Source organism: Anser brachyrhynchus (assembly GCF_964034855.1).
Source record: "Anser brachyrhynchus genome assembly, chromosome: 5".
Classification (NCBI taxonomy): Eukaryota; Metazoa; Chordata; class Aves; order Anseriformes; family Anatidae; genus Anser; species Anser brachyrhynchus.
This window is the reverse complement of record NC_137699.1, coordinates 10,118,175-10,130,652: the sequence shown is the minus strand read 5'-3', so window position 1 is coordinate 10,130,652 and position 12,478 is coordinate 10,118,175. Positions and strand designations below refer to the sequence as shown.

The 12,478-nt window shown below is 35.4% G+C and overlaps 1 protein-coding gene across 6 annotated transcripts in view; it reads left to right on the top strand.

The window, feature by feature from the left end:
- LUZP2 (leucine zipper protein 2) overlaps window positions 1-12,478 on the top strand; it is a 345,602-nt gene that overhangs the window by 164,102 nt on the left and 169,022 nt on the right. For 2 of the 6 annotated variants that reach the window (XM_080593094.1, XM_080593093.1), the window contains exon 6: window positions 1,931-2,225. The exons of 3 other annotated variants lie outside the window; for them this stretch is intronic. In XM_080593094.1, the coding sequence (XP_080449220.1) occupies window positions 1,931-2,225 (295 nt within the window). Of the gene's footprint in view, window positions 1-1,930; window positions 2,226-12,478 lie in introns of those variants that run through there. One more of the 6 variants, XM_080593095.1, reaches the window with a different exon arrangement.

Sequence of the window (12,478 nt, the reverse complement as noted above, 5' to 3'; positions counted from 1 at the left end):
AAAATTGTTTTTAATGTCTGTCAGAAGGAAGTAGGATACAAAGCAATATTAAGTGATGAATGACTGAGCTGGAGTATTGATATGATTCTGGAGACCACCTTTTTACCAAAGGCCAGCTACATCAAGCTTCTGTTCATTCTATAATACAGAAATGAAGAACGTTACATACATATGATGTGCATAAAACTCTGGGAAACTTTGGAGTGTGGAGGAAAGGAGACTTGTTCTGCTCTGCTTGTTACTGCTCGTGACTTAAATTCTGGTATTGGTCTAGGTTTAATTCTTTAAAGCTTAACAAGTTCTAGAAAAATGCTCCAAATACCCATTTAGAAAAATGCTTCAAACTTGATAAATGACATACACCAACTATTCACTTCAGGATGTATCTTTCACTTGTCAACAGATAACGCTAAGAATCTTCTTAGCTATCGTTACTTAACACGTGTTAATGAAGATGGAGAGAATTCTTACCTGTTCCTTCTTAATTTGATGAAAAAGAGCAGCAGTGGGAAAATTCCCTCATTTGAAGTAGATGCAAAGTGGTTACTAAAGTGGTCATAGTGGTTACTGAGAAAAATAAACTAGAGATTGCGCAATTTGATACAGTTCCACCAGTGTGTTTTTCAAATGTAAAAAGATCTTTTGCTTCAGGAAAAATACATAAATATGTATAGCGTATGTGCCTGTGTGTAAAGGTTTTCTAGTTGTAGACACATAATGAAGTATGAAAAATTGATCTTTGGCCATCTTTTCTCAGTGGCTTGAATTAGATGTGTGTTTCTACGCGTATACAGTTAAATGTTTCAAAATAGCTGAATCTTTTTTTCTTTTTCCTTTTCTTTTTTAATGAAAAAACAGCTAAGGCGTCAAATCTGGGTACATCTTTTGCAATCAAAAGCATCAAATGATTTCTACAAATAATATTAGATTTTATTTTTTTTTTGATATTCTGCCACTTCCTTCAAATGCAGAAAGTTATACTGGAGACAAGCATGGTTTCTAGCAAATACCATAATAATTCAAGATTAATGTAACTTCTTCTATTGCAGTGTTTCAGTTGAACAGTTTTACACTTAGTGTAAAAAAATATTTTGTTGAAATGCAGGGAATTTACAGATCTTTTTTATGTTGATAATGACATTGGTTGTTGCCATAATGGAATTGGCGTAGCACTCCTGAAAAAGTAATGTGAGAAATTGCAGTTGCTTTAAATGCTTCCTACGCAATATGCTTTCTGTGTCTTTTTTTTTTTTTGCTATGTTGGGTTATCACTGTAATCTCCTGTTGCATCTTGACACTTCCTGAAGGCTCTTCCAAACCATTCCCACGATGCATGTGGAACACTAGGTGCTTTTGCATGCTCTTGTCTCAACTGGTCTTGAAGCTTTCAAAATGTTTGCATGCTACAAAACTCTAGAGAAAGATCTGAGCCCTTTTGGGCCTCTTTTTTTTTTTTTTTTTTTTTTTTTAAATGAACCAAGTGCATTTTATATAGCCCCTAAACGTATGCTAAAAATGTGCATTCCAATTTTACAAGCCTAGATTGAATTAGTAGGTGAGATGAGCAGAATCCTGCATCTCTTTTTGAGTAATAATAAAAAGAACTGATGCAATAGATTAAATAAAATAATATATAAAATAAATAAATAAAAAGCACCATGATACATGTGGTATGCTACAATTAAAAATAAATAAATAAAATGTTTATAATAGAATAGTTCAATTGGAAGGGACCTTCAAAAATCATCTAGTCTAACTGCCTGACAACTTAAAGGCTAATAAGAAGTTCAAGCATATTACTGAGGGCATTATTCAAATGCCTCCTGAACACTGACAGGCTTGGGGTACCAGATGCCTCCCTAGGAAGCCTGTTCCATTATGTTGCAGTGTTCGACCATCCTCATGGTAATTTTTTTTTCCAAATGTCCAGTCTGAACCTCCCTGATGATGCAGCTTTGTGCCATTCCACACATCCTGTCACCAGCTGCCAGACTGAAGAGACTGGCACCTCCTTGTCTGCTTCCCCTCCTCAGGGAGTTTCACAGAGCAGTGAGGTCACCTCTCAGCCTCTTTTTCTCCAGACAGGGCAACGCAAGCCTCATCAGCCTCTCATCACAGGATATGCTTACCAGCATATCAGCTTTGTTTGCCCTCCTCTGGACACTTTCCAGATCCTTAACATCCTTTTTGTGTTGTGGAGCCCAGAACTATACACCATATTCAAGGTGAGGCTGCATAATGACCTCCTGTGATTAGCATGTGTATATTTATGCTGGTGTACAATGGCTGAGGATTTAACACTGTCTTTGGATGTTAGAATGGTTGTTTTCTGCTTCCAGTAGTTCAGCCTTTTGACCTATGTTACAGTACACTGTTCTTAAAAGGAGGGGGGGAAAAAAAAAGGAAGTTTACAGTCAGTCAGTGATTTAGGATATACACTTACAGAAACCACTGGGATTAGAAGCTGTTGATCTATAGACTTTTATCAAACAACAGTAATACTAACTTCTGCAAGACAGATGACTGGAGCCAAGAACACTTTATTCTTTCACCATTATTACTGTGCCTTGCAGCATCACTTGGTATTAAGGTAACTCTGAATGAAGTGTTCTGTGTTAAGGTTCTAATTTTTGTGAGGAGGAGAAAAGTGGGAAGACTTCCTTCTGTTTTCTTTTATTTTTTTTTCTTCAAAAACATTGTGGAAACTAGAGTATAAATCTTGGTTTAAGTAGAAAATGGATTAAATCCTGTGTTTATTAGAAAACAAAAAAGTTTTTTTTTTTGACATCATTAGGATCACTGCTAGTTGATTTGTTTTAGTTTTTTAGCTTGCCACTAGTCCAAGGAACATGCTAATAAGTTCATGTAAATATCTGCTTGAAAGACTTGAAAGATGCAGATTTACACTACAGCTCAATTTGGAGTATGGGAAAAAAAAGAAGAATGGAATAAAAACAAATGAATTTGTGGGTTTGGTACAGTTCTAGCTAGTAGAATTGATGGAAATTCTCTCTGGTTAAACTGTAATGAAGAATAGTAGTTGCTGTGACCAACGTATATTGAGTAGAGGACTGTTGTGGAATTGTAGTCGGTCATCTTCCATGTACTGAAACACAGGACAATAGGAGAGAAGTCTTTCACTATAATATATAAGAATATATATGTGACACATCAAAATGCAGTCATTTAAAGATGAGTATTAAATGAAAATATCTTCAAAAAAGGAAGTGATGACTTAGTTTCTGTTTGGTTAGAGATGAAAGCTTGATCAATTAATGTTTTTTAGTGAATGTTATCTCCCTCTACAATGTCTCCTTTAGGTTACAGAAAGATATTGTAATTAGTTTCTGTATACAAGAAAGCTCTTACTTTTGCAAGTTAATATGTTGCTTTGAAAAAGAGCAATTAGAATTAAAAAATAAAAAATAAAAAAATCTGCCTCACCTTTAATATTTGCCTAATGATTGCTTAGACACTGTGAAACTTCAGGCCGTGTAAACAAAACCATTGTATTCGCAACTATAGACTTGTTCCCATGTGATACTTCACTGAAAGACATTTCAGATCAAATAAACTTTCAGACATAAATGAATCAATTCATAGACCCTCACACTGCATGAGTACTTTGCCTACTTCTGGTTTGAATTACTATCTTTGTGATTCTGAGTAAAAGGTTTCTTATATACAAAACAAAACAACAACAAAAAAACATTTAAAGCACTTATAGTACTACTATTACAGCGTATGTAAGGCTGCATTTTTTTAATACCTGGTTTCAAACTAGGAGTGGAATGAACGAACTGTCTGGAAGTTTCTCTGCAGCAAGAAATAGAAAACAATTTGTGAGTGCCTCTGTCACAATGATGGAGGAACATGGCCTACTAAAATATGTTAGCTTTAAAAAGATCCCGATGGTTTTCCAAGCTTCATGTGTCAAGGTTATAGTTCTCCATGGGTCAAGGTCATAGAAATTTGCCTTGTTCAAGTGACATGTAACCCTAAGAATATTAATTGTCTTGGCAGGATTCTAACAGAGTAAAACTAGTGACAGGCCATAGCTTTAAATCAATTATTTGATCATCTTCAGTAATAGCTAGAAAAAAATGCCCATTTAACAGCTTTGGAGTCATTGTGCCATCTACTGAGCTGTGGCTCTTAAAATAATATAATGTTCCCAGTGAAATCCTTATAGCCTTGATGTGAGGAAAGAAGATAAATTGGTACCCAGTATAGCAAAGACAGAATGAAGGCAGCACTGGAAGACTTTGCATGGAGAATTCTTTTCTTACAGGGGAGATGGTTCCAAAATAGTTTTCAGACTGGCCTTTGATACTTAATTCTATTTTCTCCAACTAGAAAATCTCACTGGGATAATGCTTCTAGTGTGAAGGACAGTTGGTTTTTTAACTCTTGTTTTCAACTATTCCCTGCTAGAAGAACCTAAGTGTGATTTTTTACTTATTTACTTTGTGATTTAGATCCTTGAAATTCTGACCTATATTGAATTTCTGACCTACATTTATTTCTGTTTTAAACCTTTTTCCCCTTACACATATCTGATTTACCACTACCTTTAGTAAGCAGCCAAGCACAGTAAAGATGGAATGCATAGTACATGGATCATTTTCCCTTTTTGTTCAAAAGTTTCTTATTTTTACAGCATACTGACATTTACTGTGCTGGTCTTGATACAGAGAATTGGGAGACAGTGTGAGAATTTTTTTTCTTGTTTACTTGATTTTGGGACTATGAGGAGATGAGGCAGATTCCTGATGCAGATCGGAATGGCTGTCATTTGTGTTATGGGAGTAATCTTTTTGACTTTGCCCACTTCCCTTTTTATTTTTGACATGTGGTATCCACATGTATGGATACTGTGCTTCAATTATTTTATAACTTTAGATTTGAACTAAAAGTACAGAAATGAACCTCGTGTTCTCACTGTCCCAACGTCGTGGTATCCTGTTGCCAAATGTACGACAGCTCTCATGTATATTAAGCAGTCTAACTTAATTTTCCTTTATGTTTCTGAGTCACCTCATTCCATGAGATATGAGGCATTCTGCTTTTGAGTCTGTGGTTTTATTTATTTATTTATTTATTTATTGAGTGATATCTATCATAATCTGAAATATTTGTCCCTAATGAATAGTGAATGAATGCTGTATGTAATATTGTAAAAAGCCTACCAAATATACAGCATCCTAGATACATCCAGAACAGTTTTGGTTTGTTTGTCATTTTAAGCCTCTCTTTGCCCTAAAAATTGTTTTGCTTTTCTTAATATCCGCTACTGAGAGTTGTTCACGAGATATTGTTAGATCCCTGCATAACACGAAAAGTGAAACCAATAATTGAGACAATGTTTACTTGATCGGTACTAATTTGATGAGTACTGGGACAATGTGCCTTCTAATCTGCAAAAATTAAGAATACAAGCATCACATAGGCTGTACTTGAATTTATCTGAGAATTCAACAGGGAATTCAAAAGAATAAAGTGAGTATCTGTAAGTAATTGGACATTGTGCAGTGACAGGAAGAGCTGTCTATCATAGCTGAAGGATGGCTCTGTTGAAAACAGGATCTGGTTATTCTAACACTTAAGTTGTGGCTGGATCTGTGCCACCAAGAAAAGAAGGAAACAATACTCTCCATTTAAGACCGTCTCTTTGAGGTCACTGACTACACTGCAATGTGAGAATCTCTGTAGTCCATTCCAATACATAAAGAAGAAATGCAGTACTGTGTTTCAGAGTGGAACTGGCTCAGATCATCAGCTGGCATCTGCAACTTTATTCCTGCTATGGATCTGGCCATGCACCAAATGGAGACATCTTTTAATTGTAAGCATTGTATCTTTGCCAATTCAATGAGCACTTTCTGCATTTTTATCCAAATCGGTATTTAAGACGTGATTCTTATGCTGAGCTGTTAAAGAACAGTCCCTGCTTAACACAGAACATGAAAAATGATGTTAGATCACGTCTCGTTTCCAAAATGAAACTAGCCTCTTTGAGGAAACTGCAGCATATAAAACATGGCTCCCTCCAGACTCTTCGTGTGGTAATATGTTGCAGCCTTCGTGAAGTTCTCTACCCTTTCAGACTGTATTCACTTTGTGTGGTACTGTGCAGTCTAATGCTTGCCTGCATTCTTACTCACCTGCACAGTTCCTTTCTAGATGCTCCTTATTTGCTCTGTACCAAGCAAATGGGAATGGACAAGACAAAACCATACGTTTATGTGGGGTATAATGGTGTCTAATACATCTCTCTCCCATCACTGGCTGTCTTTCACTAATAGAGGAAATCAGAGCTTGTTAAGAGTAGATTCTTAGTTGAAGTGAACTGTAGTAACTGAGTCTACTTTTGTGGATGGTGCTTTCCTTTTCCTTCTACCTGCTTTAACTGAGAAGCTTAAATATTCACTAAAACTGGAAATAAGATTAGGCTGTCAGAAATATTCCTGATAAGCGCTAGGCGGTACCGTTATGTGTTTCAAGTGTATGGATCTTGGAAAGGTATGAGGTAGAAGTGTGTTATAAAATTACCTTATATTCAGGGAACTGAGTTGAAAATGCCTGCTTCAGCTTTCATTATGGGATGAAAGGAACAGGGATAGAAAATCAGTTCAAATTGAAGAAAGAGAAATAGAGGTCTGGTAATGGAGTGAGAGAGATGGAGCTTGAAATCCGATTTCTTTCCCTCGGTGCTCTGATACTCAGCGATGTCACGTATAAAATACTAGTGTCAGGAAAGATTCACGTGGTTTCACCAAATGACTAGCATATGCTGGACACACCACAGTGAGAGTGCGCTAATAAATGCTTTCTATGTGAATGCAAGACTATGGATTTTAATTCCTTCACGAGCTGAAGCATGAATTGTTGAAGAACTTGCTAAATGAAGCACAACTGAAACAATGGGGCTGCAAGGGAATATGTCCTTTTGCTCTCCTGTGGTTTCAGCGTGATGGTTTATGCAGCTCTGAAGGGAGGCAGCGTGTCTGAGGCCTGTGTTTGGAGAGTCTGACAGGTGGAGGTGAAAGATTTGTTCAGCTGTTGCCTGGAAAAGGAATTGCTGCTGAAAACCTAACTTGCAGAAATACAGCTGTCATCATGCAGTGGAATTATTTCCAACAGGTAACAAAGTGCACTTCTGGAGGAACTGATAAGTAAGGAAGGATGAAGAGGAATGTTGCTTGACAGAAACAGATCTGGAAACAAGGGACTTGTAAAAGACTGAGCTATAGCACTGGAGTTTCCTTTGAGGCTGACCATAAAATTTATAGCAAGAGTTACAGAAATAAGACAGAGAACAAAATTAAACATGCAATCATATGCATGCATTTCTCTAATTTAAACAACGACTCGTTATGAAAGCCTTGCCATTTTCAAGTAAAATGGCTGAAGAGACAGTTTTGCCATTTTTTGTACTTTACTAGGTCAGAAATGTCTTTGCTTTGTCTTTGCTATTGAACTTTGTCTGGATGGATTTCAGCATAGCATCAGGGTCATGCAACTGTAACCAAGGGAATTGCATCTCATGCACATATACTTGTTTTACTGTGTACAGCAGTTTGGCAGATGGTCTCAAGTTTTTCTGCACCAGAATCCCTGTTATTCTTGTGACATCTTTCCTCCAAGGAATCACATCTTTCCTCCAAAGAATCTTATGGCAAGAGGACGAGAGAGAGGCTTTAAATGAGCAGAATGTGCAATAGGAAGGATAGACTTTATCTTAAAAATGATGAGGGACATATGCTGATGAAGACATATCTCTTTTTTTCTCCTCCCCTCTTGAACTATTCCACTGGCATGAGGAAACAAGCTTTCTAAATGTATTTTGGTAAATGTTGACAGAAGAATCTGAACAGTTTCAATAGGGCTGTGCTTTGACAACAATGAGTAGAAAATATAGGACTTCTAGAGAGCGAGGCATCAAAAGTTATACTGTTCAGAAGCGGCGAACTTTCTTCAGGAGAGGAAGAAAAAAAAAAAGCCACAACTATGTCCTTGTCTTCTGAGAGAAAAACAGCGGGGAGATAGGATTTGCAGAAATGAACTGGGGAGCAGGGAAATGCTGTGTTTTAAATGGGCTTTGAATCAAAGCTACACTAAATAACATTTTGGTGGCAGTTGTTACTCTGTGATACTTTCAACAGTTGGCAGTAAGGTTCAAATGGATGAAACATTAAAATGAATAGGTCATTTACTTTCCTAAATGTGTTCCATGTGCATTTGTCTGCCTACCATGTTTCTCAGTATTATGTCTATGGCCAAGACAAAACCCACTCCAACTGCAGTCACACCCCCACTCCAAATCCAGCTCAATCAGAATCCTGCTGAAAAAACAAGAAGGAAGTTGTTGCACTTGAATTACTTCATCATGAAAACCTGTGTTATAACTGACAGACTTAGTTTTACCATGAATGCAGTCTATCTCAGCATTTGCAGTTCTCGAGTCAGTATTTGTAGGAGAGAGTTGTAGGGAAAAGGGTACAGCTGAGCTGGTGTCTTTCAGGTACTGATAACCTAATTGGAAATACTTCCAAGCAAAACTGTTGCTCTATTTTTATAATGCCTTGACTTGGCTCAACTGAAATAACGTAAAGTGTTGTTGTTGATGTTAACAGCAGTGCAATCAGCTACCTGGTGCTTTTCAAGGACCTTCCAGTTGAAGAGCAGAGCACATTGAAGTTAATGCTTGAATTAGATAAAGGAAATAATTGCAGACACTGGAAGCAAGCTGTGGTGTTCAACCGATAAAAGTTTAAATGCTTATTCTGGGGGAAGGCGGAGGGGGAATTTTAATATTGTTAATATAGAAATCTTACACTACTAAGAACTTGTTATTTTGTGCATAGAAAATGTAACATGAATATAACTTTTAACTATTCCTTTAAAAACAACATCCTTCAAGGGCGGATTTCATTTGAGTGCCAAAGGGGAATTGTAGGAGAGAATTGAAATAAGTTTTTGAATTACCCTTTTTCTTCCCAAAGATTGTTAGTAGGCTTATGATGGAAATGATGTGGTTCTTATTGGAATATGCTGCTTAGCTTATCTTTGTTTTTCTTTCATTTTATATAGACATGGCTGTGCAATATTTGAAGCTTTGGTTTGGAACTTATGTTGCAGGATTATGTTTAACTCTGAATAACCAGAGTTTTGTATAATGAAAAACTGGTTAGGTGTTGCAGGTTTTGATAATCTGATTCCACTGACATAGATGGTAATGAAACAGCATCTATTTTATGTTTCAAAACAAAATGCTTTTTTTTCTTTCTGCCTTAAGGATTTTTTTATCTCCTGAGATATTTATTTTTGGAACTTCAGTAGGAAGATGAGGCATAAAAGCATACAGTGACTTAAAGCCTGTTGTAAGAACTAGAAAGGGCCAGAACCTGCCTCTTCTAATCAATCACAAATGTTTGATTTTTCACTAATTAATTGCTGGAGCTTCCAGTTCAAATTATTGAATGGAAATAATTTAATATGTCGTCTTAAAATACTAATGCACCAAATATTTTATTAGAAACCCAGTTTCTGATAAAATTTGTTATTAGTTAATGCATTCTTTAATGGAAAAAATAGTGTTAAATTGCTTACAAAGGAAGCTATTTTGTGTCACTTGATTTGCAGAGATGAAATGCAAGTTTTCTGCACCTCATCAGTTGGAACTTTGAGATTTCTAATTTAATATAATTTTCAGGACCCAAGCTATTGTGTTAGAAAAAGATCTGTTGTGAACAGAAACGTCAAAATTATTTCTACTTGGTGTATTTGTAGATTGGTAATATATTAGCTGCTGCTTATGTTATTTCAAAATCATATTTCTTTAAACTTTTATGAAGCCATGTCAAGTCACTGTACTCAACTATTAAAAATTCAATATTTCATTAGAGATGTATATCTTTCATGTGTTTTCATGACTTGTTACATGTTTTAGAATAGAAAAATTATGAAAATGTCTGTGGGGTGATTTCTTAAGCAATTATGTAATAATGGAGAAATAGAGTAGATTAGAAATAAGAGCAAGTGTGACCTGATCCTGTATCAAACATGGCTTTGTTGATATTGTTAAAAAATGACTTGTTTGTACTTTTAAACTAAGGTGTTGTAGTTTTGATGCATCTTTTCATTTTATCTTTATAGGCCCTCTGGTGAAACTTATGTTGTTACTACAGAAAGAGAAGATTATGATATCTTTAACTCTTGTGTTGGTGCAACTTCTGAGGCTTCGTAAATTGTTTCTTTTCAGTTGTATAATTACTTGGCAATAATGGATACAGTATTTTCTGAAAAAAGAAAACTGAGCAGGAAAAATTTGAAACAGTGGTAACTAGTAATGTTTAGAGCTTGGCAGATAAATAACTCCTTGAGAGATTCTTACGCTTGTATAAGCCCACATAAACATATAAGTAGAAATGGTAAAAATAATGAAACCACACTTTAACAATATTATTTATTTTTGTGTTTCATTTACTGATCATGGGAAATCAGAAGGAAACCATGCTTTTTACTTTATTGAAATCAGTAGTTGTACGTACCATCAAGAACTGTAAATAATTACTGGATGAATTCGTCCTGACAACAGTTGAGTATAACAGCAACATAGAAGTTTGTTTTCAGTTTTCTTGAGGATAAAAAAAGATAGCAGTTTTCTTCTGTGATCAAGTTACTTTTCAATCACATACATTTCTCCATGGACTTAGCTGTTGTGAATTAATATCTAGATGTTACAGAAAGTTGGTGTTGTATACATAAGTAATTTCTAAGGAAGCATTCAAATAAATACATTTTTAAATGTCCTTTCAAAAACAACAAGGTAAGATTATGTTTAATATTAACAAAAGAGGCAAGAAGTTAAGTGTTCCTACATAAATGAATGCCTAGCTGCACTCAATTGCAAGTCATAAGGAAAGTTGAAATATAAACTTGATGTAAGAGTCGTAACACAAGAAATCAGTTATGGTAGCAGAGTTGAAAACTGAAGAATACTTGCATCCACTCTTAGTGGGGAAAAAAGAAGAACCCACTATTGCTATCTGGAGTTCAGGCAGCCTGGTGACCCTCAAGTGCAAATGATGTTAAAAGGTGCCATCAGTCTTGCTAACCCCTGATGTGAGGTATGATGTTACCAGCAAAGTGTGAATCTAATTCATGTATAGTATTCTATTGACTCAAAAGGAGGGGTATAGCAGGTCTGGTAATTCAAATTGCTTGTATTACTTGTACCTTAAACTAGTGCAAGGAAGGGTTAGACTTAGCTCAAATGTCTGTAGTGGCCTTTAGGTTCTCCTGCTATATTTAGCTCAAGAAATGGTATCTGAAGGTGATGGCACCAAGAGAAATAGTGACTCTTTCAAGTCTTATTGTTTTTTTGTTGTTTAGTTTTGTTTTGTTTTTTGTCTACTAGTTGTTTGTAGCCTCCAAACAGATAGAGATCAAATAGGCAAAAATTTAAATAGAGGCTTATTATTTCTCATTTTATTGAGAAATAGCTTTCTCTAGTTAAGGAGAATTTTCTGCTCTTTTCTGTTCTGGCTATAGTATGTAATACTATTACGTACCTGTTAATGCTTCTAGACTTACCAGAGAAATTTCCTACTAAAAATGCCAACCAGATTGTTCTTAAGATATTCTGCCTATGAGTGCAGTCAAATTTGGCTGCTTTATTCCGCATTTTTTTTGGCAGTAGAATGATGGTGGGAAATAATTTTCTTTCTCTGCATCTTTTAATTCATAAATCCTATATCTAAAACTCTTTGGAAACTGGTTTTTATTCTGGTTACATAGTGGCAAAGTCAAGAACTCTGATATCATGCATAATTCTGTACACTGTAGATTGAAGTGAAATACATTTGTGAAGTGTTATTCCCTTAGAAAGCTTACAGCTTAAAAAAAAAAAAAAAAGCTTTTCAGCTTTAATTGCATACTTGGAAGCTAAGACAACCTATAGTATGGCCTTTATGACTTAATACATATCCACCTCTGGTAGAAACAGAAAATTCATTGTTGTCTTTTATACATGTAACCTTTACCATGTTGTAATTTGGCTACAAATCTTTTATAAATGTATTAAAAAAAAAAAAAAGTATATATGACTCAGAAATAAGTGTTAGGTGTTACTGTTTTAAAATAATGGTAAAAAAAAAAAAGACAACATACTAGCAAAGTCTGCAGATATGATAATCACATTTTTGCGTATAGCCTGTAAAATTTTTCATTGATGCTATAGATTTAGACTGGTGAATTTGCTACAGATGTCAAGTTGAGGGGAAAAAAATGATCACAAATCAGTCAGGCTACTATTCGTACTGTGCAGTTAACCTGCACAGAATTCATGCAGTAATGAGGACAGTGTAGGCCTTTTAAGTGAATTCACCATAGAAGACTCTGTCTTTCAATATCACGAATCCAACAGTTCTTAAATCATCTATTCTTCTGGTTGATTTCAATGCAGATACATCCC